At 41.8% G+C, this 25199-nt stretch overlaps 1 protein-coding gene across 1 annotated transcript in view; it reads left to right on the top strand.

Moving 5' to 3' along the window:
• LRRC1 (leucine rich repeat containing 1) overlaps nt 1-25199 on the top strand; it is a 69124-nt gene that overhangs the window by 9543 nt on the left and 34382 nt on the right. Inside the window, exons 3-5 of the mRNA XM_014948915.1 lie at nt 3835-3913; nt 7649-7738; nt 24309-24365. Of these exons, the coding sequence (XP_014804401.1) occupies nt 3835-3913; nt 7649-7738; nt 24309-24365 (226 nt within the window). The remainder of the gene's footprint in view (nt 1-3834; nt 3914-7648; nt 7739-24308; nt 24366-25199) is intronic.

Below are 25199 nucleotides of genomic sequence, written 5' to 3'. Positions count from 1 at the left end.
GTATTTTGAATGGGGGGAGGGAATATGCCCTCTCTACGCACATGACTGCTGAGCTTGATTTTCATCCACTTCTGCTGGCACGACTTCTTTTTGCTGCCAGTGTATTTGTATTGTCACACGTCACAGGGCTTATGGCTTTATTATTAGCAATGCTGCACAATCTGTATCCCGGAACATCTGGGGCATCGTGTAAATGTAGAGCATTCGTCAGCGTTTAGCATTAGAAGAATCCTAGATATTTAAGTAGGATTTGAGCTGGTTATCCAGCAGCGGTAAGAAAAGCATTCAACCTCACTGTTGCTGATGGTGGCAGAGATGTTTGTGCTAACGTCTAGAAGGAAGTTGAGCAGTCAACAGAAATGGTGAAAGCTGCTTAATCCATCAAGAGACAGAAGGACTTCTCTATATATTTTAAGAACCTCTGTTGTTTTTCAGTTGATTACGTCAATGTTTCTATTATGGACAATCATCTTCTCTGCTTTAAGAATCACTCCTGCTCATAACTTGGTTGTGTTTTGCCTGAGAAATCTTCTTAAGATGCCTTGCAATTAAAACCAGTTGCATTTCAGCCTTGTTGAACTGACTAAATGATCCTCAGTATAATGATCCTCAGTTCAAAGAGCTGCATTGAGTTTTTGTCTGTCCCTTGTCCAGTTAGGTGGAGGGGAAAAATTAATCAGATATGGAAAAAGTATCAATGGGGGGAGGAAAATTCACTTTAGATAAGAAACCAAAAAGCCTAACTTAGAAATGGAATTTCCCTTCTTTTCCTTGTGTCTGTTACTGTTTCTTATTGAAGATTTTTGCTCATGTAGTGACTTCATAGTCTGGAATATCTAGGCTGTGAAAGTGCATTTCATTTTCAGAACAGATTTTGTAATTTGCAAATGCATCCAAACTACAAGCAGTGCCTATACTGTCTGACTTCAAGGAGTATCTTACATTGGAGTAATTTTTATTCAGCTCAGGTACTTGTTGGCTTTTACAGATAATACCCAAGGCTTGTAACAGAAAAAACTTATCAAAATAGTTTTCCTGAGAAGGTGTATTTTCTGGTTGTCACGGTCCACCATACTGAAGTAGAAGAGAAATTATTTGCACTATGGCAATGAAACTACACCTTGGTGGAGGAAGTCAGAAGCGTGATTAGTGTCAGAAACTAAGGTAGAAGTGACAGTGTTTGTTGAGTGCATGTAGAGCCTCTGTCTTCAATAACCCTGTAGGTACAAATTCAGTCTTCTACAGGGGACGCTCAGTCATAGGGGACTGAATGGGTGAAACCATCAGCTTTGCTGTCTGTAAATCTGGTTTTGATATTGTTTTGTTTACGTGTATTTCAGTTGCAGGGAAAGGGAAGGCTTCAATTTCTGTGTACTGTTTGTATTTCTTAAAACACCCTTTCAAAAGCAAGTGCTTCTACGTGAATGTTTAATAAAAAAAAAAAAAGAACAAAAGAAAAAATAGTTTGTTTGCCATCTGTTTTGCAAGACAGAGCAATGTCCTTGCAATGACGTCAGTGCTTTTACTTTCTGGAATGTTAGTGACAGGCAATTGCTTTAAAGTGCTTAGAGTGTTATGAGAATTTATCACTTCAAGGTCGTCATTGAATCAGGCAATCTTAATGATACTTTTTTTTTAAGTTACTCAATCGCCACTATTCAAACCTATTTGTTCCTACCACGTGAGAGGAATAAAGTGTGAGGTTTTGACTCCTGACGTGAGATCAGCAGATGCTTGTGAATGTGACGATTTGAAGTAGGCTGGTGGTTCAAGTGTCCCAGATTTAAATTCAGGAACCCTGTGACTCCTGCAGCATCTTCACAGCTACTTCCAAGGTTCTTTATGGAGGATCTGCTTGTTGCCTGGCACATGTTGCGATGGGTTCGGGCTTGCGAATGAGATGATACCCATGGAGAGGTTTGAAGAGCCTGACCATAAGGCTCAGTTGATCTCCAGGTCCCAAATGACGGCCCCTGCACCTTTCTGGCCTTGGTGCCAGGGTGGTGTCCTGCTACGTGGTGTGCTCCTCCTGGGAGATAAGCTGCTGGAGGGGAGCAAGCTCTCTTAGTCCTGATGTGGGAACTTGGCATCGCCTGTCCCATCTCACCTCAAAGGCCTCACCTCATGGTTCACTCTGAATTTATCTCATTGCTGTTGGATTTCTTGGAAAGATCAACTGTTTCCCCAAAAAAGACCAAAGCTGCTATGAAGGGGTGGGTGGGTAAGAAGATACAAAACATCTCTAATGGGTCTTAGTCTCTAAAGTCAGCTCTTCCATTTTATGGGACGACTACTGTTGTTGAGGGGCCTTAGGGTTTGTGTAGATTTAAAAGTAGTTTCTTCTTTTTTACCAGTGCTGGGAGCACTGGGGATTGTGAAGCAAGAGTGATTTTCTTCCAGTCCAAAAGGAAGCACCTCTTGGCATGGAGTGAAACTCATTTGGGGCTGCTCATCTCCCTCCTTCCCTCCAGCCCTTCCCACTCACGTAGGAAACAGAAGGTGGCTCCCAGGAGATGCTCCTTCGCCGCCCATTCACTGATCATTCAGAACTGGTGACCTGTGGGTTTGGAAGATGCTCTTGCTAGCTCTGGGTTCAGTTCTGAGCTGGGAGTCATTCAAAGTAGATGCTTTTGCTCAGGTTGCCTGGCAAGAGATGAACCTGATGAGCAGGTACTTTCCTCCCTCTTCTGTCCATCGCACCATGTTTGGAGAGAAGAGCTGAATGAAAAGACATAGATAGTCAATTCTGAGTTACTCTGGGAAGAGACCTAATTTCTCATTATTTTTCAATTTAGAACTCTGATGGCTGCTGAGGTCAGTGATACCACTTGTATGAGGAAAATCTATAAAATTTCCCAAAGTATTTGTGATGAGAACAGCAGGAAGAGGAAGACGGAGTAGATGTAATGCTCTGTAGGAAAAAAAAAAAAAGGAAATAGGAAAAAAAAAGTCTGATTTTTACTTTCAGATTTGTCTTTTTTCTTTTTGATTTCTTTTCAAAGTGAATTATAAAAATCTAAGTTGTTGAACAAGGAAACCAAACATGTTTGTTTCATTTTTGCTGGATCTCAATGACAGTAAACAAGGACTTGCACAGAGGACCCGCAGCCTATTTGTGGAAATACAGCTTGATGTAAGAGGCCCAGGAAAACAATTTTATTTTTAAGAGCATGCCGAACTTCAGGAGGTAGATGTGTGATGTTGAAGATACTTGAAAAAAAAATATCTGTTTTCATACACGAGTATCTCTGATTACTTTCTGGCCATCTGAAATAGTGCACACGCACTTATTTGGGACCCATGAATTTGAATAATGTTTTCAAATCACCTGGCTTTAGTGTGAAGGTGGCTGGTTCTGCTCCCATAAGTGTATGTTACAGGTGAAGAGACTTGCACATTCTCTTCTTCCTTCCCTTGTTTTCCCTCCCCACCTACTTTCTGCTGGCACAGATTGTGGGCGTGCATTGATCGAATAAGGAGAAGTTCAGATTTTGATTGGTTCTTTAGGGCAGTTCTAGCACATGGAGAACCTGTTTTTCTGATGGGTAGAGGCTGATAAGGACCGGTCCAAGGACAGGTGAGTAGTCTTGGATCAGGAAGACGAGTGTGGAGCAGGAGGGGGAAATGGGATATGAAAAAGCACAAAATGGCTTTGTCGTGATAGTTGTGTATGTGGATGGGAGGCAGACTTGCATGTTGAAATGTATTTAAAGATACTAAGATAACTCTTTGCAGTAACAAGTTACTGAATGTAATGAGGCAACAATTTCAGTGTAGATGCAGTATGGTTGTTGACAATTTTTTTCCTTTTTTTTTTTTTTTTTTCTTCTGCAGATATTCCTGAAATACCAGAAAGCATCTCATTCTGCAGAGCACTACAGGTAGCAGATTTCAGTGGGAATCCACTGACTAGGTAACTTCCACCTTCTTCTTAGTACTTGCCATACCAGAATTACAATCTTGCTGTAACAATTACAATTTTAAATAAGCCCTTAAAAATTGTGATCTAGGTTCTCTATGAAATCTTGCCAACGGTGTCTGTCTCTGGCAGGGACTGCAGCAATAATGCAGGTTTAAAAAGTGATGTGCATCTTTCCTGGGAGGGGATGAAATTTGTTAGCCAACCAGGAAAAATGTAAATCTGATTGTCTCAAGTAATTTTCATTCCTCCTCTTAAATGCATAGGAAAACCCTGCTCATACTTGGGAGAGATAAGGCAATGGTTAGCGCGACTGCATTGGCACACACCCAGGTGCCTGACGATTTGGAATAGACTTTAGATCAGCTGCTGCAGATAATGGCTTTTACTAATGATTAAAGCTTGGACTAGCGTTTCATCACCCTCTCGTCAATTGGGACACAGTGACATGCAGTAACATGTGGCAAAAATGCATCACGTGTGTCGACAGCTTCTCTGGCTGCTGCCAGTCTGTGGTCTGATGAGCCAGGCTTTGGGGCTTTCACACACTTTTAGTACAGAAGAGGAGTTTTGTTTACGTTTCTCCCTTCCATCTGCTGAAGAATTTGGAATTTATCTAGTGAAATGAAGCTGGAGAATCGTAGAATCATATGGGGTTGGAAGGGACCTCTGGAGATCATCAAGTCCAACCTCCCACACCAAAGTGGGTCTACCCAGAGCAGGTTGCACGGGATCTTTTTGAGGCGGTTTTTGAATGTCTCCAGAGAGGGGGACTCCACCACCCCTCTGGGCAGCCTGTTCCAGTGCTCCACCACTCCCACAGTAAAGAAGTTCCTCCTCATGTTTAGGTGGAACTTCTTATGTTCAAGTTTGTGCTCATTTCCTCTTGTCCTGTCACTGGGCACCATTGAGAAAAGACCGGCCCCATCCTCCTGACATCCTTCCTTTAAGTATTTAGAAGCATTGATCAGATCCCCCCTCAGCCTTCTTTTCTCCAGACTAAAGAGACCCAAGTCCCTCAGCCTCTCCTCATAAGGGAGATGCTCCAGGCCCCTCATCATCTTTGTAGCCCTCTGCTGTCCCCTCTCCAGCAGTTCCCTGTCCTTCTTGAATTGAGGGGCCCAGAACTGGTCCCAGTGCTCCAGATGGGGCCTCCCCAGGGCAGAACAGAGGGGCAGGATGACCTCCCTCCACCTGCTGGTCACACTCTTCTTGATGCCCCCCAGGATGCCATTGGCGTTCTTGGCCACAAGGACACATTGCTGGCTCATGGTCATCCTGTTGTCCACAAGAACTCCCAAGTCTTTTTCCTCAGAGCTGCTCTCCAGCAGGTCAGTCCCCAACCTGTCCTGGTGCAGGGGATTATTTCTCCCCAGGTGCAGCACCCTACACTTGCTCTTGTTAAATTTCATTAGGTTTCTCTTGGCCCAGCTCTCCAGTCTGTCCAGAAAAGAGGTGATCTGCTAGTTTGAGAACCAAATAGAACCAGAACCGTGCCATGGAGCTCCTTTGTGGTGCTGAGCAGGCCGCACGAGGCAGAGTGCTGGCGGTGGGTGCTCCTTCTCTCCTCCAGCCCACCTTGCTGTGCCCTGAGAGGGGCTGGGAATGCCTGCAGGACGAGCTGGCTGGCTGGGCTGCAGGAGTCTGCAAACAGGAGGGTGCCTGTCACGTCTTAAGCCGCCGCTGCGGTGGTTTTTGCTGCTCCCACGTGAGATTGCAGCTGGGATTCTTCAGAAGCGCCCTTTGCACGTCACCCATAGCACGCCCTTAGTTCTCTGGAAAGTCACATCTCTGAGCGTTAAAGGGGCACTTGTGATCTTAATCCCTGCGCCTCTGTAGCCCATTTATCCCGTGAGGATAATAATACCACAAAAATCCAGTAAAGCAAACTGAGGCTGAGCTGGCGTTTAGGTACGCAAGCAGGGAGGGTCACCAAAGAGCTTATTCCAGGCATCGCTGTGCAGTGGGTGAAGCTCAGAGCTGCCTCTCCTGGTGTTGAAGTCAAAATTGTCTGTGAAGTCAAAATGTAGTAGTGTGCTAGTTGTTCTTCTGCATTTTGTGTCCTGAATAAGGCCTGGGGCCCAAGTAGTGTTATTCCTTAAACAGTAGCTGTAGCGCACAGGTACAGCTGAGTGGAATTAACACAAGAGTAGAAAGGTTTTTTTTAAATGGGGTTCAAGTAGATCTCATAACTCTTTGTTGACAGTTTAAGGGAATTTTAAAAATTCTTGATAAAGCAGCTCCAACGTGTGTGCATGTCCTGGAAAACATCACTCCCAGCAGTTTACGAAGTTAGAAAACACAGATACCAGGAGCTGTTTACAAATGATTGCCAGGTATTTTCTGTGATGAGATCCAGAATTTCATTTTTGCCTACACAACAGCCTGTAGGTTTTGGCACTAATTTGCCCAGGCTGAGTGGGAAAGTCTGGTAGTGATTTCCTTTTCTGTGTGATATCCTGGAACTTTTTTTAGCCATTGATTCTTGTCCTTATTTCCTCTAAGCTTAAAAGCCAGTTAGAGATCTTCCCAATCAATGTCCTACCACTAACACAGTATGCTGCGTCATTGTCAAACTTAATCATTCATGAACCTGCAGCATTAAAAGTGGCTGGCAGACCATTTTTCCAGCTGCTTTCAGATGATTTCAAGCTTATCTTAATAAAAAGCAGGCATATTAATTGTAATTAGACTGGATAGAGGTAGAATAGAATATTTCAGTTGGAAGGGGCCAACAATGATTAACTAGTCCAACTGCCTGTCCACTTCAGGACTGACCAAAAGATAATCAGAGTATTTAACTCCAGTCTTAAACCTGTTAGAGCCTAAATGATAATGGATAGTTAGAGCGGAGCTCACACTTTGGGGATACTGAGCGTGTTCTGTTAATAAGGTCTAGAAAATGACAGTGCAGTGTGGAGTTGAGCACATGAAAAGCCCCCTTGTCCCCCACTGTAATTTGTCTTTTTCCCTTTCCCCATCATGCACAGTTCTATTTACCTGTAGGCATGTGGCTCCTTTCAGCTAATTATCCTGCAGGTCATACTGTGTGCCTTGAGCTGGGTGATGGGGAAAGCAGGAGCTAAACCAAATGCTACAGCTCGAGCTTAGGGTGCACACTTGGGGGATCGAGAAGATGTTGGATGGCCTGGGCCAGGTGCTTCTCCTCCTCTACCTCACTGCCCCTTTTACCCCAGCATGTCTCCTGGGGTAAACTGAGCTGCTTGGTGCAACCTGCCGGCCAGCGAGCAATGCTACAGGAACCCAAAGCTGAGCTTTGCAGAAGACCAACCGGGTGATGGACCTGAATAATTCATTTAGTTATTTTACCATGTAGGCTATATAGGAAAAGAATAGTAAAAATCACATTTTAATATGTTTGATTTTTAAAAATGATTTGTTAAAACGCTTAAAATGTTCTCAAGCCCTATGGCTTTTTTAAGTCGCAAATTGGGGGCAGGGAAGAAAGGAGCTGGGAGACGGGGATATTACCTGTTCTTTGACACCGAAGAAACTATAAAGTGTCTAAGTCATGGTTTGGTTTTTTTTTTTTTTACTATGATCCTTAGAATTTTCTGAGAGTCATGCTGGAGTCTGGGCATGCCTCCCTCTGTGTGTATTTGCCAAATAGACTCCTGTTTTCCACTACGTGTTCTCTTTTCCAGTATGTGTTACATGAATATGAATACTTCTGCTGGAAGTCCTTGATTTGAATTAATATCTCCATAGGTTGCCCGAAAGCTTTCCTGAATTACAGAATCTAACGTGTCTTTCAGTAAATGACATCTCTCTACAAGCACTACCTGAAAACATTGGGAAGTAAGTTTTTTATTCTTTATTACTGCCTTAACTTATTTTCTCTTGATTGTTATGCCTATTGTATAAATGACTTGCGTAATTGTATGTAATACACCTATAAAGTTATTTACAGGTCTGCACTTATTTTTAATATTCTCTTCAGTCTGAGGGTTCTGTTTAAGAAAAACCTCTTTGCATTTTCACTTCACATGGGCAGGCTAATGCAGAATCTGAAGCGTGTGTGCGTGTGTTTCAGTTGTGCTCTCCGGGATTTTGAGTAATTTGGAATTTTTTGGTGCAAAATTAAGTAGGTGTTTCGTGACGCAGATCTGACCTTTTGCTTTCCTTCATTGTAGTAGAACCGTTGACCCGTTATTGTGAACGTGTCAGAGGGCTTGCAGCTCAACTCAGACAATTGCTGGCACAAGAACAGATGGGTAAAAGCTGGCTGTGGTCAGGGTGGAAATTAGAAGGTTCCTAACTATAGGAGCACTCTGCTTCTGAAAAAAAAACTCGCGGGAGCTGTGGAGATGAAAACTCAGGGAACAGCTCTTAAGATGAAATTCGATAAGCTTTTAAGATATGTTTGTTAACTCTGGAAAGTAGAGCAGGGTTGCGGTGACAGGCTTCCAAAGTGGAGACACGTGGAAAGTAAATTGAACATTGTTGATCTGTCTCATTTTGACTGAAAAGAACGGCCACACTTGCAGAAAGGAAATCTCTCTCTCTTAGTGGAGAGAAGGGTATCTCTTCCAATTTTAAGAACTAGTGATTCCATGTCTTCTCACTGGAATGTGTGAGAGTGGCTGTGCTGATTCAGATCAAAGGCTTGTCTAGCCCAGCTTCCTTCTACAGTTGCAGTAAGTGGATGCCTAGTGAGGATTAAAAAGAAAAGCATGTGTTTGGTTACTCCTCTTTCCATCCCCCGACTGCTTCTGGTCCAGGGTATTTCCTGAGCTTTGGATTTTGGTTGGTCTACTTGGTGGCCCATAATAAATCTCTCTTCCGTGTACTTGTCCAGTTTCTCCTTGAGCTTATATAGACATCTTTAGTATTCTCCCCTGCTAAATAGCTGCCCAGGTCTGTACCCACTGCACTGGTTTGTTGGTTTTTTTCGTTTGAGCTTGGCTCTACCTACCTTTCCTATGATCCTTAGTGTTGGAAGAGGCATTGAGCAGCTGATCCCTATGCACTTGATCTGCCGTCGGTGCCTTTGTAGTTTTCTACCATATCCCCAGGTGCTTTTTTCCAGGCTGAAGAGTCTAACTTGCTGTTCCAGCTTCAGGAATAGTCTTCACAGGACTCAAGATAGCTGTGCTCTGACTCGAAAAAGTTACAGTTTGTTACTTTTGCTGGGAAACATACCATTTTAAAGAAGACGAATTTTTTGGCAGTTCCTGGTTGTTCTCTATCTCCTCTCCAGCCCCTGCTTTTTTTTTTTTTCTTTTTCTTTTAATCTTCACCTGCCTTTATGGTTACCTTGCCCATGTTGTTGTTCTAAGTTCTGTCTTCCTTCAGAAAGCTACAGTATCTCGGATGTGGAGTCATGAATATCGGTAGAGGCCTCTTAATCTTGGACATCTTTTCATGAAGTGGAATACTTCTAACGTAGATTCTTCGGAGAGTCAGCATAGACCTGACATTCAAACCCAACTGTTTCTGAACAGAGGAGGGATCCCAGAAGGGCTCTTATTATCAAGAGCTCCTGCAATGTAGTCATGTTCAGACCAGCATTGCTTTAGCCACTTCCCATGGGTATGAAAGCTGTCAGCTGGCACCACTCCAGCCGCAACAGAAGTGGAAAATGTCTTTTGAAACCTTCCGCAAGCACCAACAGGTACAGCTAACGTGCACCCAGTGACTGTGGCGAAGAATCACCTAAAATTTGCAGGGGCCGGGGCTTTTGCGACATTCTTCCTTTGCTGTAAAAGCTCACAAAACTTTTCAGGCAGCTTTTTGCAGCACTGGCAGCTAAGAACAGGCTTGTTCAGACTCTGCGGTTGCTGAAAACCAAGGCCAAAAAATTTGGGATCCTGCCTGGTTCTGAAAATGAATACTAGAAACATGACAAGCTGAAACGATTCCCAAAGCGTGAGGAGGACTGCTGCTTTGCAGACAGCAGCTGGAGGAAGGTTGCTGGCTTCCCAGAGAGGACACTGGCTGCGGTGGCTCTGTCTTCTCACTTGTCCTGCCTGACATTTGCTGGTGTGAGTGGTGGTAGCCTTTGTTTTGGAGCAAATGACTAGAAACAGCTTCGGTTAAAACGGTGATACCAGACACTGTAAGGATGTCAATATGTAGAGCTCTGCAAGAGTAAGGGTAAAAAAATCCCTGTTATTGATCATAAGCACTCTGGGGAAGTGCTGTGGTACTATTTCAGCCCTACGTGAGCTGTTGCAGAACAGAGCAGTGTAACCCCTCCTCCCTCAAAGTCTGTATTTGATTCCTAATATTGAAGCAAAAAAACTGGGGGTTCTCACTTGCTCTGGGAAGAGCCATATGCTAGTCCTGCTGGTCTTGGTGAGTTCTCCTGGAGGGCTAGAATTTTATTCAAGTCTGACAGGCCTGCTTTGATCATAGAATCGTCTAGGCTGGAAGGGACCTTTAAGATCATCAAGTCCAACCGTTAATCAAATGTTTAAGATCATCAAGTCCAACCGTTAATCTAACGCTGCCAAAACCAACACTAAACCCTGTCCCTCACCACCATGTCTACCTATCTTTTAAATACCTCCAGGGATGGTGACTCCACCACCTCCCTGAGCAGCCTGTTCCAATGTTTGACAACCCTTTCTGTGAAGAAATTTTTCCTAATATCCATCCTAAACTTCCCCTGGTGCAACTTGAGGCCATTTCTTCTTCTTCTATCACTTGTTACTTGGGAGAAGAGACTGACCTCCACCTTTCTACAGCCTCTTTCCAGGTAGTTGTAGAGAGTGAGAAGGTCTCCCCTCAGCCTCCTTTTCTCCAGGCTAAACAATCCCAGTTCTTTCACTGGGAAGTGCTCCCACGTTAGCTACCTGAAATAGGAATATTGTATTTTGGAGTTGTTGAAGGCCAGGTTGGATGGGGCTCTGAATAACCTGATCTAGCGGGACGTGTCCCTGCCCATGGCAGGGGAGTTGGAACTAAATGATCTTTAAGGTCCCTTCCACCCCAAATCATTCTATAATTTTTACAAAAACACTTTAATCTCATTAGTAGAAATTTCTGCTATCAGATTTATGCTTAAAGAAGCAGAGGCAAATGTGTCGGGCTGTTACCTTTGGCTTATCAGGTATTCACGATAAGTGGGAATATGGCCATTGGGAAGTCGATGGTAAGCTTGGGCTGAAGATGCACCCTTTCCAACTCTGAAGAATATTAACGTAACAGGAAGGAAATTCATGTGGTGTCCACCCAACTGTAACTGTTCCTGAAGTCTGTTGGGGAATGTCTTGGCAACAGAGAGAAAGGGATCCTGTGTAGTTTGAGCTGGAAATTGTTGGGAGGTCTTGTTTGTAGCCAGTTAGAACTGCAACCTGAGGTCCTTATGGGTCACTTCTTGGAGGGAACTTTGTCAAATTTTTAGCATTACATCTATAAGTAATAATTATTTTTTTTCAGTCTGGCTACCAACAAGTGCAGCTCTCTTATCTTAGTTCACAAAATTCTCAGCATTCATTGCAAGTGAGTTTCATGGTGCAGTCAACTGCCTTGTGTTTGGTAAAAACAGTGAAATGCTCTGGTTGACGACTTCTGCTCTTCGTTCCTTTCTCTGTTCTTTTCCCTCTGCATTTGCTGAGACCCAAAAAATGCTAGGAATTAGAAAGTAATGCTAATTCTGTCTTTCTGGTTGTAGAGCCCAAGTAAAGCTCTTAGAGGTGTTTGGGTATAGAGGTGCTTTCGATAATAATCCATGCTGTTGTTTGATGGAATAGGCTGGACCTGTGTGCTCTGTATGAGATCTGTCAGGTAGTGAGCAAATAAATACATACTGGTGATTTATTCTACTGCAGTTGGGCTTGATTTGGGAAAAACTTGAAGTCCCAGTGCTTGTTGCCAGTCTTCTGGCCGCTAAAGTATGCGGAAACTTAGGGAAATGCATACTAAATTCTCACAGTCTTAGACTCTTGTCTGGGAAGCTGCCTAATAAAGCTAGTGAAATCTCTTAATTCACCTTCGTGTAGTACAGTGATCAGTATGTATTTAGTATCTATTTCTTTTTTTTTTTTTTTTTTAAGCTACCTGCTTAAAATCTTGTGGCACTCTTAATTTGCTCCACTGTCTTAAATGGGGAAAGCAACAAAAGTAATGGCAGGTATTTTCCAAACAGCAGTGCTTTGAAGGTTAGTTAGGAAATCCTTCCTAATGGCAGATAATAGAGTTGAATTGCTGTGCGGTGAACCATTGGTGGAAGTGTGGATTCCTCATGAATTCAGATATCCCATTTGTTTTTCACAGGGTCTGATGTGTAAGATGAGTGCCAGTGCTCAGCTTCACTGTCCCAACTGTCTGAACTTCTTCAAGCCATTGATACATAGAGTTGTTGTTTAATGTTTTTACTGTGCCAGTAATTCTTCTGCATAGACATTTTATATTTTTCTTTCTTTCCTGTTGCCGAAAGGATTGTTTTAAGGCTCCTAACTGGATGTTTGAATAGTGTAGGCAAGGCCTCCCTTGAACCTTTTGCTTTCCTCTTGCTTGTGCATAGCCATGCTCAGAGTTGTAGAGAGGCTGGGAATGGTCTCTTCTCCCAAGTCACAGGTGATAGGACAAGAGGAAATGGCCTCAAGTTGTGCCAGGGGAGGTTCAGGTTGGATATTAGGAAAAAATTTTTACACTGAAAGGGTTATTAAGCCTTGGAATGGGCTGCCCAGGGAGGTGGTTGAGGTACCATCCCTGGAGGTGTTCAAAGAACGGCTTGACATAGTGCTTAGAGACATGGTTTAGTGATGTGGGTATTTTTTTATTTTTTTTTAATCAGAGTTAGGTTGATGGTTGGACTAGATGATCTTAAAGATCCTTTCCAACCTAGACAATTCTATGATTCAGCATATGTCAATTTTTCTTCTTCTGTGTGACCACTTCAACCTGCTTATCTGGAGCTGGTATATATTCTGAAAGTTTTCTTGTTAGATAAAGCACTCCTCTTTTAAGCTCATGTACTGTTTTAGGTCATACTAGAAAGATGTGTGACACATTGCTTTAGGACTTGATAACAGACTAGATGTTTTAATATTGCTAGTGCTGGTTTTTTGTGTTTCTCTGTGATTTGTGTTCTCTTAACTCACGGTACAGTTGCTATCTGGAGTAAAACAGGGAATTCTAATGCTTGTAAGATATTTTAGCTAGTAGTTAGGTGGGTACAGCTTGGAGCAAGAGTTGTCCTGTTGGCTAGTTGAACCATTTGGAGAAACAAGTTACACAATTTAAACTGTGAGTGGGAGTGCCTTTTACAGCGTTTCTCAGTGTAATGAGAGCAAGTCTAATTTACTTGCCTATTCTGCAGGATCGTGTGTGTCTGTAGAGCTGCCCAACGAGCAAGAATAACCTGTTCCTCCCAGCCGTGGGTAGCATTTAGGAATTTCCACTTGCTTCCAGGATTTTTCTTCAATACTTCCTTAGTCGTGTAACACCCAAAACTCAGGCCCTGAAATGCAAAAATCGGAGTTTTTGTACATAAGGGTATTTGGATAAATCAAGGTGCTTGTCTGTAAGGCTTCCTAGGGCATACCATACAGTGATCTAATGTCTGTGTGTCCCCAGCACCTTTTCTGTCCATATGTGTTCATTCTGTAGTGTTGGCTTCAGGGTTAGCTCCCCACCACCCCCACCAGCCCACTGTGATGCTGGCTTTTTACCAGCAAAGATTTTGGAACTTAAGAGATCCATACAGTGCTCTCATGGCTTAACATCTAGAAAGACAAGAGAGATTATGTCAGCTTTGCATGTTTATTTATTTATTTGTGGTTCTTAGGCTTGAATAAAGTCCAGGTACCTTCTCTGGAAAGCCTTTTATGTGTCTCAGATGTTTGATCTAGCATTGGACTCTCAGATGAGTGCTTCACAAGGAATCAGCCCAAGCCAAAAAAAAAAAAAAAAAAAGCCCTTTCAGCATAAAATGCGTGTTTGGTCACAGGCAGATGTCACAGGCATTTAGCAGCAGGCTGGGTACGCAGGGGAAACTTCCTCAGATTTCACAGATGAAGACAGAGAGTTGCAAAAAGCCCAAACAAAAAAAAAAAAAAAAAAAAGTCCTTTCAGCATGAAATGCGTGTTTGAAAAAGACAGTTATCTGTCAAACTGTGGGGACAACAAAATCAACAAGTTTCTTTAACAGCTGAAGCAAAGTGCAGAGCTTCACTACTCCGCTTTAAATTATAATTTAAGGCCTGCTGCCCATCAGCACACCAAACATCTAACTCATACCCTGTTCTAAGCTGTCATCGTTTTTTTCAGCAGTCTTGTCTGTGCCTGGAAAATCTAACTCATACCCTGTTCTAAGCTGTCATCATTTTTTTCAGCAGTCTTGTCTGTGTCTGGAAAAGATAAAGATGACCTCTTTTTTTTTTTTTTTTTTTTTTAGATGCTAAGGTTTAGAGTATGAGATTATTACTGACTGGCAGGTAGAGTGTTTTGGAAGCTCCCTGCCTGAACTCCAGCATGGCAAATAAAAAAGCTTTCCTCTGCCATACACAATCTTTGTTATTTTTTTTCCCCTCCACTCTAAAGTGTACAAATGGTCTCCTACTTGGACATGATCTCCAAATACTGAGGATTCAACAAAAGATGATAGTAATATCATAATTTGTAGTATATCTATCATTCACAGCCTCCCTCCCTGCCTTTTTTTCAGAGAACTGCCCAGTCCCTGGTGCAAGAAAGTAGCATAGCTTTATTTTAAGCTTTCGGAACTTTTGTTTTGGGGAGGGGTGAATTTCTGTAGATGGGAAGGATATTCTTCTGACACTGATGAGTCTGGTTTACCCTCAAGCTGCAAGCAGGCTGAATGGATCTGTGGACCTTGCTACTGAAAGGGAATTCCCAGGTAAGCAGAGGAATTTTCCACTTAATGTCTGCAGCTAGAGGTAGAATGCTGAAATAGGCATTTCATTATGACAGTGAACATAATGAAAAGAATAGAGCGAATGTTACTGCACTTCAGAGCATTGTTTTGCGGAGAGATTTGTTATAGGCGTGCTTTTCAAGAGCTGTGGAACCACAAATATCCAGAGATTTCGTGTTAGAGAAACAAAATCAGCAAGCATAGTGGTCTTTTTATATTTCTGTGTGTGTCTAATCCTAGAGGCTTTTAAGTTTTCAGCAACTTCTGAACTCAGAATCTTTAATGTTGATCTGAATAGGGGTAGCTGGAGAATAAAAGTTCTTCAAAGGCAGGGATGCAGGTGATCCAGAAGCAGATCGGAATGGCATGCTTATTCTGCTAATGGATTCCTGTACCAGTCCTTGACTGTGTTTTTCTTAGTGTATGCTGAGATGCCTCAAGTATAGATTACACATCTGGTAGCGTCACACAGAATGGAAAATGCTCTTAAAATTGTGTGGAATGAGACAATGTAATTCTGTCTTAAGGTTTAGCATAATAATGTCTGATTAAAATACAGCCTTACATGAGACAACAAAAGCGATGGGCTTATCTTGCACATACATAGAAGGAAGACTGTAGGTGGTCTGGCTAGGCTGATATAAATAATGTTAAAACACTCTGGCTTATCTGAATTTAGCATGGCAAGTAATATTTACAGAGTTTGAGTAGGTAGAGTGTTCAGTGTTAATCACAGCTGTTTGCTAAATGACAAAATGGAAAGTTCAGGAACTCGAAAGTTTATTTCAGGAACACTGTTTAACAATGTAATAGTGAATGCAGTGCCATCTGGCCTTTAAATAAGAGATGCTGCATCTTGTATGTTGCACAAGGAAGAAATATTCAAGATATATTTAGCAATATCTTTTTCTTTTTAAAATAAATAATTCCATATGTTGCACAAGGAAGAAATATTCAAGATAGATTTAGCAATATCTTTTATTTTAAATAAATAATTCAATTTTTTTTATTTAAGTCATTGAAGATTGACATTGCATGAATGGAACAGAAGATCATTTGAAAATGAAATCTTCTTGTAAGGGTGAATTGGCTTACCCTCCCCAACCTGTTCCACTGATCTTGATAAGCAAATTGGAGAATGTTCAGTTAAAGCATTCAAAGTGAACAGGCTGGGTCATAATTACGAATCCCTCTCTTCTTCTTAATGATGCCTTTTGGAAGGTCATAAAGAGTTCAGTGTTCCTGTCCATTTTTTGTACTATGCTGCTTGTTGTGTGTGAGAGAGAGGCAACTGATCTCAGTGACTTGAAAAGAAAGCTTATGTGGAAAACAAGTCTTAATTAGCAGCTTGGACTACCTCTGTTACATATTGAGGGAATTCCTTGGCCATAAACTATAGAACTTTCCTCTGTTTTTAAAATTTGGATGTGACTTGTACTACTGTCCATCTGTTCAGTCTTTCAGTTTGTGTCTGATAAGATACTAATGTTTTTTGTCCTTCTGTTTTCACTTCTGGAAGATCTGTAGCTCTTTATCAGCCAATTTATGGTACTGACAGTTCAATTCCAGTAACCGACTAAGCTCATCCTCTGGCTTTCAGTGTCTTTGTCCTTTAAGTATAGGATGACAAAATTACCAACTTCACTTTCTTTTGTGCCTATTTAAAATCAGTCTTCCAAGGAAGGAGTATTTTACTCCCATAATTTGTGTCTACTTTTCCCAGCTCTGAAGAAAACTGCAGGTATTAGGAACATAATCCTTACTTTCAGATTTTCTTTCTAGAATTGTTCTTACTAGAGTGCTGTCCTGCTTGTCAAGCTTCAGAAGTGGACTGCTCAGGAAAGTCTCATGTGCCTTTCCCTTGCACATTATAGACCTAAACTTGAGAGGGAAGAGTAGTGTTTAACTTGGATGCAAGTTACTTCAAGTTGCTTGGCCTCCAAAAAGGAGGAGGGGGAGTGCTCTCAGAGATGGTTTCTGGAAGAGTGGTCTTTAACAGTAAGTGGTGAGACATACCAGTACCATCAGAACTAAATCTAGTTACCTTGCTTTGTGTTGTTTTAACATCCCTTACGTTCTGAGGTAAAACCATAGGACTTCACGTGTGTGAAGATAGTTTGCTTCAAAATGGATAAGAGCCCTCATTTAGGAAATTAATACTTCCTGTAATTTTTGGTTTGTGTAAGAATTTCTGGGATTCAGTAACTAAGAATCTGCAGAAATTGCTCTCACCTATTGCATGGTGTGGGCTTAAGGTCTCTGTAAATTGTATCGCATTAATCTTACAAAAATTCATTAATGCTCTTCTTTATTATTCACACTGTAAAACAGGTTTTCATAACCAAAACGTAACCAAATGGGGAGGAGGCTGATTAAAGCTGACATTTGGGGGGGAGGGGAGGGGAAGGCAGCTTTAAGCTTAAGCTAGACTTTTTGGAGAAATAATCTTCTTGAGAAGAGGAAACTGGCTGCAATTCTGTACTATTTGTAGGTTATCAGATAATGAATATGAATTTTGAGGTTTCTTTTGTGATAACTTTGTCTACTTATATGCCAGCATTAATCAGTAGTTAGAAGCAAAATAAGCATTTAGTGTTGAACATTTTGAAAAGAGGGCAAAACGCATACTGGGACCGTATAGACCATGAACTACATGGTTATTTGTTAACATAACCTTAGGAAATTCAGGAAGCATAATCCTTCCCTATAAGACTAATGTTACTTTTGTTGCATTGGAAGTGTCGTTACACCAAAAATCCTCAGGGAGCTGGTTCTTCAGACACTGAGGAAGGAGATGGTGCTGGCAGGTATAGTAGCTGTGTATGGGTGAAGTAAGGTAGATGCAGGAAAGAACTGAGGCGATAGTTCTCTGGTGGTACCTCTGGAAAAGGGTGCATGCTTCAGAAGCTCTTGAAACTTCCCGATTTTAAGCACCCAATTTCATGGAATCATACAATGGTTTGGGTTGGAAGGGATCTTCAAAGATTACCTAAGCCAACTCTCCTGTTGTGGACAGAGACATTTGTCATTAGATCTGATTGCTCAATGCCCCATCCGGCCTGACCTTGAAAACTTCCAGGGATGGGGCATCCACAACTTCTCTGGGCAACCTGTTCCAGTGTCTCACCACGCTGATCGTAAAAAAGGTCTTCCTTAAATCCAACCTAAACCTACCCTCTCTCAGTTTAAAACCATTGTCCCTTGTTCTGTCACTACAGGCCTTGGTAAAAAGTCTTTTTCCATCTTCCTTATAAGCCCCCTTTATGTTTTGAAAGACCTGCGATGAGGTCTCCCCAGAGCCTTCAGCAGGCTGAACAACCTCAAGTCTCTCAGCCTGTCCTCACAGGAGAGGTGCTCCAGCCCTCTGATCTTCATGGCCCTCCTCTGGACCCGCTCCAAGAGGTCCATGCCTTTCCTGTGCTGAGGGCTCCAGAGCTGGACACAGGACTCCAGGTGGGGTCTCACCAGAGCAGAGGGATAGAATCACCTCTGTCAACCTGCTGGCCATGCTTCTTTGGATGCAGCCCAGGATTTGATGGTGTAGGAGCTGGGATTTGGAGACAGATCTTCCAGAGCAGAGGGATAGAATCACCTCTGTCAACCTGCTGGCCATGCTTCTTTGGATGCAGCCCAGGATTTGATGGTGTAGGAGCTGGGATTTGGAGACTGATCTTTTTAGGCTCTTTCTGCAGTCAATAATATGGTCAATGAAGAGAGGGGGAGATAAAGAGGCTGCTTCTGGGAGTAACTTGGAACAGAAGCCTGTCCCAAAGGTATATGCTGTGTCTTCTAATACTTATGGTCTGAGTAAGTGGCATTTTGAGAGCTGACTAGTGACTGATTGCCCTTGTCATTTCCTTGGGGGAAAAAAGCTGCTAAACGTCAGGTTCTCAACGAATTGTTGGTATGTAGCTAGAAGCCCTGTGGATTGGGAGTAGCTTAATAAGATCCTGTCAGATGAGTGACTGGTCACCTAACTGGTGTGGCCTGGGGTAAGGTCATTCATGTTACTGGTAGTCTTATTTAGGCAGTGGTGATGGGCTGTAATCTATTTAAATACGATGAGTTTCATGCATTTTGTATACTCTTGTCAGTTACACTCCTCTCATCTCTTGGAAGACCCTTGATAGAAAAAATGGCATGTTCCTTTTCTGCACAAAAAAAAAAAAAATGAGTTGCCTAGTTTAAACTCCCATCCTTCCCAATCTAGTGTCATGATGAATGTTTCACAGCGTATGTGCTGTGTAGAGATGCAAGGACAGGCATCAAAATACCAAACCAAATTCAGAATCTGTACTGTGTTCTCACCTCAGCCATCGTTATTGTGTGGGACGTTCCCTTGTTCTGTATAACTATGGAGACTGTGCCCGATCTCCTGTCTTTCCCTTATTCTTGCAGTTTTACAAACATGAGGAAAAACTACATTTGGGATTTTGCATTCCCCTAACCAGAGGAAAGTTGCTGGAAAGGGTACAGATGGGGCCATACATTTTTGACCCTTGATAGAAAAAATGGCATGTTCCTTTTCTGCACAAAAAAAAAAATAATGAGTTGCCTAGTTTAAACTCCCATCCTTCCCAATCTAGTGTCAGCATGAATGTTTCACAGCGTATGTGCTGTGTAGAGATGCAAGGACAGGCATCAAAATACCAAACCAAATTCAGAATCTGTACTGTGTTCTCACCTCAGCCATCGTTATTGTGTGGGACGTTCCCTTGTTCTGTATAACTATGGAGACTGTGCCCGATCTCCTGTCTTTCCCTTATTCTTGCAGTCTTACAAACATGAGGAAAAACTACATTTGGGATTTTGCATTCCCCTAGCCAGCTGAAACTTGCTGGGTACAGATGGGGCCATACATTTCTGTAGGTGCTCTAGATCTTCATCTCTTCCATCTGTTTCCTTGTTTCCCCAAGCTTGACTTCTTGTCGTGCATGCTCAGCTGTGTGGTGCTCTTGATGTAAGGTCAAAATGTGTGACTTGTTATTACTCAAATGTGATAAGACTGTTGTCCAGTTTTTATTGACTAAGCACCTTTAGCTTTTATATTAGTCCTTTTATCACGCATCCTCATTTTCTCCTAGCTTTGTCCACATCTGTATTTTTAACTTCATTTTCACAAGAAAATAGCGTATCTCTTAGTGTGCTTCCCAGTGCTTTCCTCAGAAGCCTTTGCTGGTGTACCCCAAGGGCACGGGTGCTCCCAGTCCTGTTGCAGGGACTGGGGTAAAAATGGGATATATGATATTGCTTATTGTCACTCTTAAGGCTGATTTTCTGTCCCTTGGAATAGCGGAATGAAGCAGCTTTCCCTGATGAAGTTAAAGCACTAGGATAACTCATCTCAATTTTGTATTTTATAACTGTACAAGACAGAGTATATTTAATGCATGTGGTACACTGAAAATGTAATTTCATCCAAGGCAACTAGGGAATGTGTGTCTCTGTCTTTTTTCTTTTCTTTTTTTTTTTTTTTTTTAAATCTGCAGTTGATGTAGTTTTACCTATTGCAGTGAATTGCTGTTGTCCTGAGAGTCATCCCCTTTTGAAATAGTTGTTTTGTAGGACATGTTGCTGCTGATTATCCTTTTGTAATGAATCCAAAGAAAAACTGCCTTGCTTTGGAAGAAGAGCAGCAACAAGATTTGGTTCCAATCTTAGTGTTTTACCTTTATTTTGGAGGAGACCACTGCAGTTGATGTGAAGGAGTATTTACAGTGTTCCCTATCTGTAGACCCTGTTGGATTGCCAGTTTCTCTTTCAAATCCCAGGAGGAATGGTTAGGAAAGACACTTTAAGCATTTATGGACTACTTTGTTGCTTTAGTTTTGTCCTTAATTAACAATTTCACATCCTTCTTTTCATCTTCTAGCTCACACGATGAATACCAATATCTACAGTTACTTTAGGTACAGCACTGAATAAGTGTATCTGGTTTGTGCTGAAAATGACATTTTTAGCCACGTGGAACCTATAAATTTGTCTTGGTTCCACCCTTACACCAGAAATCACCTGGAATGCTGGGTTAGAAAGCTTAGTAACTATTTCAGTTAGTGCATCCCTCCTCGGGTTTAGCTGTTGCCTTGGGCTCATTAATTCCACGGACACACTCAGTGTTCGAGATGTGTGTGGTGGCTTTTGCACTGAGAATTATGATGATATTAATGCTTTTTAAAAGTTTCTGTGAAATAGCTCTGTATGATAGTAGTCTTGGAAAAGTACTTAGGGCTTTTTTGAGTGTTTTTTTTTCTTTCTTGTTTGCTTCTTTCTCCTTGAGAATATAGACAACAGAATTACGCTTCTAGAGAGAGTGTGTTATTAAATCAGAAAACATTTGAAAAATAGCAAGAAATGTCATATTTTTCTTTCAAATGACTAAAAATCCTGCTTCTTAACATACCTTAAAAACAGAAAAATGTTAGTGAACATACCGTGTGTTAAGAACCTGTTGGTAAATTTATGGAAGAGCTATACCTCTGCTCTGTAATGTATCAGAGATTGGTGCTTCAGTACATCAGTGTGCCTTTTATATGATGCTATTTTATATGATAACTGTCACATTTTCCCACTTTAAATTGTAGCACGTAGGTTTGCTGAGAGCCGCTTCTGTAACTAGTCGAAATTTAAGAGTGCCAAGTCAAAAATTTCCTCTGTTTCAGGTGGATCCACTTTAAACATAATACTTCATTCTAATGGAAAAGCTTTGGTGGTATAAACTTCAGAGACTTAGTCTCTGTTTTACATTATATGGTGGGAAGGTTCATTTTGCCTGTTGGGGTACCCTCACATTGGGTTCAGACTCAAGACCTTGGAAGGAGTAGAAGGGAAAGACTGAAGGGGTGGAGGGCAGAGTTATAATCGTCAGCATGCTGTGGGTGAGAAGAGCAGTAGAATAAAGCATTTCTCTTCCAGAAAGCTGTGTCACTAGAGATGAAAATGTAATCCCAAAGGTAGCTGGCTCCCATAAGAAGAGAACCTAGCCTGGGGCTGCGATCGACCAGTGTTGGTCTCTGAAAGACAGGGTATGGTGGTTGGATTCAGAACTGGCTGTTGGTGGGTTCCCACGAGGGCAGAGCTACCCAAGGAGTCATAGAATCATTGAATCATTTAGGTTGGAAAAGACCCTTGGGATCATCAAGTCCAACCATTAATCCTACTGTACAAAGTTCTCCCCTACATCATATCCCCCAACACCACATCTAAACGACTCTTAAACACATCCAAGGATGGTGACTCAACCACCTCCCTGGGCAGCCTATTCCAGTGTCTGACCACTCTTTCTGTGAAGAATTGTTTCCTAATGTCCAGTCTAAACCTACCCTGTTGCAGCTTGAAGCCATTCCCTCTCATTCTGTGGCTAATGACCTGTGAGAAGAGACCAGCACCAACCTCCCTACAGTGTCCTTTCAAGTAGTTGTAGAGAGTGATGAGGTCTCCCCTCAGCCTCCTCTTCGTCAGACTAAACAATCTTCATAGTGTTTCTGGCCTGGGCAGTCCAGATGCCTTGCACTGTTGTGGCAGTTGTACTGGCCCAGGTGTTCAAGGGGATTTATTCTACGTTGGATTAGGGACCTGTGTTACTCTTTTTTGCTGTGTTATTTTTAAGCAGGATCAATTTCCTGAGCAGGTTCACTGCCCTGCCCCAGTTTAGTGATATGATGAGGCTGGTCAAGGTGCTGGTTCCCAAGTTCTTGCTGTTGAACGTGGTTCTGCTGACAGAGATTTGTGTTTAACCACAGCCAAAGTGGTGTTTCAGGTAATAAGAGAAATTAAGAGATTACACCATTTTACTCATTGACACTTCAACAGGATGGGGAGGGAGATAAGTAGATGCGGGGTGATCTGTAAACCCAAGGCAGCTTGGCAGTGTGCACATCCTTTTTGTCTTCTCTTGATAAAAGTGAATCATGGGCCTCACCTAATTTGACCCTGAAGAGAAAGTGCAAAATTTGAAGGAAGATTGGAATAGGTTTCTGGAAAACCCGTAGACAAAAATGTCACGGCACCAATGTGGGTGGCAATGGGAGTAAGACCAGACCCACCTTCCTTTCGGGGAGAAGTGGTTTCCCCACCACCTCTTTCCTCTCCGCTGGTTTGGTTTACGTGAGAATGTTGGATACCATGTCCCACCTTGACTTGTGTTTTGTAGTGTTAAAATTTGTATGTGTGAGTTTTCTCTTCCTTACTACTTTGTTTCTGTCAATTGATTTTGAGCGGCAGTAGCTGAGTTATTCTCACGTATCTTTTAATTGACTTTGTAATAGGCTTCTATTAAAATATCTTCACCTATAGGGTATTTTTTTAACTGTACTACTTCTGATTAAAATATCTTCACCTATAGGGTATTTTTTAACTGTACTTTTTCGGAACTCATTGGGTAAAATGTGCTTGTTTTAAAAGCTGGGGAGTGCTGTTCAGACCACAATCAAAGCTCCTGTGAGATTTAATTCACTGTTTTCTGAACGCAGTGCTTGAAATAAGGATGTATCTTTCAGACACCATCCAAAGTCAATCCCTGAAAAATCTTCTTTTCCCTTTAATAACTCATTACTTCAGTTATGTTGCTTCCCCTGCTTAGATAGCTGTGTTGGAGTTGCAATATGAAGGTTTTTCTTTAGTTTTATTCAGGTTATCAGCTGCTTTTTCACTGGGGCTAACTAATGATCCTGTAATTCAGTGTGTGCGTATTGTTCGAAGTGAAAACAAGTATTTCAGTTTTAAGTGGTCAGAGTGCATGAGCTTGTTTGTGTTTTTTTTTTCTAAGGTGTACATATGAAAACACTTTGGGTTTAGATTTAACATGCATTTCAAATTTAGTGGAATTCCTTTTTTAATCTAGATTTTATTTAAGGCCTAGCACACTGTTCCCTTCCCCTGCAGGCCAGGACAAGAGCATATTCTGTTGTAGGAAACTACTTATTTGCAGCCACCATATCTGATTTTTATTTTTCCCTGGGACGCTGGAGGATTAGAGCAGATTATAGTGTTGGGATAATGTCTGACTCCTTGTGTTCCATTTAGTCATAAATAAACCCCCGAAAAAATCTGGATGTTGCTATGGTGATGTTAGTAAAAGCCTGGGATATGGAGTAAGTGAGCCGCTTAGAAGCGGAATGTCACTTACAGTAATGAGCATGCCGTCGTTAGAGCAGTGATGGGTTTACCTGATGCTCTGTAACTTTGGTAGCCCACGCCAGATTCTGAAAGCAAGTAAGTAAATGCAATTCATGTGACTGTGCTCCCTCCAGTAACTTGCCGTTACTGACCTTTTAACAAATAGAAAATTGTGTTTTGTCTCTTTATTTTCTAGCTTCGGTGTGTTGAAGTATCGCAGAGAAACAAGCAAAACCTTCCAGTCTTTGTATGCTGCTTTTCACATGATGGTCTGATTGAATTAAAGCAATAAAAAAAAAAAAAAAATCAACTCATAGCAATTTTACTTTAAATTGTGTAAGCAGACACTTTTCTTCTGAAAGTGTGGAATATAAAAAATAAGATTACATTAAAATGTGGTTTGATCTTTTTTTCTTTCTTTTTTTTTAGTCTTTATAACCTCGCTTCACTGGAACTTAGAGAAAATTTGCTGACATATTTACCTGAGTAAGTGACATTTTAATGTGTTTTGTAATATTAACATAAAATGTTCTCATTCATACGATCTGCTAACATAGGAAAGGGGATGACAGCTAGGAAAAAACACTCGGTGCCTGTTGATGACATTTATGAGATACAGCTTTGTTTTAGCAACACCTAGTTACATCCCTGTTACTTCTAATTGTACTTGGCTTGTAGCAGGCCTGCTGATGACTGGAGTTTGACTGTACCCACGCTGGTTTTTGGTGGCGAAAAAGACATATCTAGATGTCTCTGTGCTTTCTGCATTGTGGCAGAGGAATCAGTCATCTTTTGTAAGATTAACTGGATATCTTACAGTTTGGGGATCGCTTTTGGCTGCCTGGAAGAAGCCTCTTCCTTCCTTAGTGAAGGAGTTTCCTTCCTTCACTACCTGGCTGCTTCTTGCAATAGTTTTGGTGACTCCTGTTCTGCTTGTTTAGATAATCTAATACATACTATAATAGATTTAACCTTTTTTTAATCAGAATATGTTCCCCAGCCTCTTTGGGGTCCTGTTTTTTCTTGTTAATCTACCCAGGAGCTTGGTTGTGGCTGTTTACAGCTGTGGGCCACATGGCACTTTAAATGTCAGTGGTCAGAGGATAGGAATTGCTAGCTAGGTTTTGCCACGCGGTGTCAGAATGAAGCTATCACAAACGTTGACAATTTTATTGCTCCTGGAGAATTCTGACTGTCAGTAATGTAGCTGACGAGTCTCGCTGGCTTTCCTGCTACTGCAGCTTTGGGGAAGGGTAGGCAAGATCTCTACAACAGACTGCTTTTGAAGTAGAAGGATGGCCCTCTGTGTCTGTTCGTGTT

This window comes from Calidris pugnax, unplaced genomic scaffold (assembly GCF_001431845.1).
Source record: "Calidris pugnax isolate Ruff unplaced genomic scaffold, ASM143184v1 scaffold141, whole genome shotgun sequence".
Taxonomy (NCBI): domain Eukaryota; kingdom Metazoa; phylum Chordata; class Aves; order Charadriiformes; family Scolopacidae; genus Calidris; species Calidris pugnax.
This window is presented reverse-complemented; position numbering and strand designations above follow the sequence as displayed.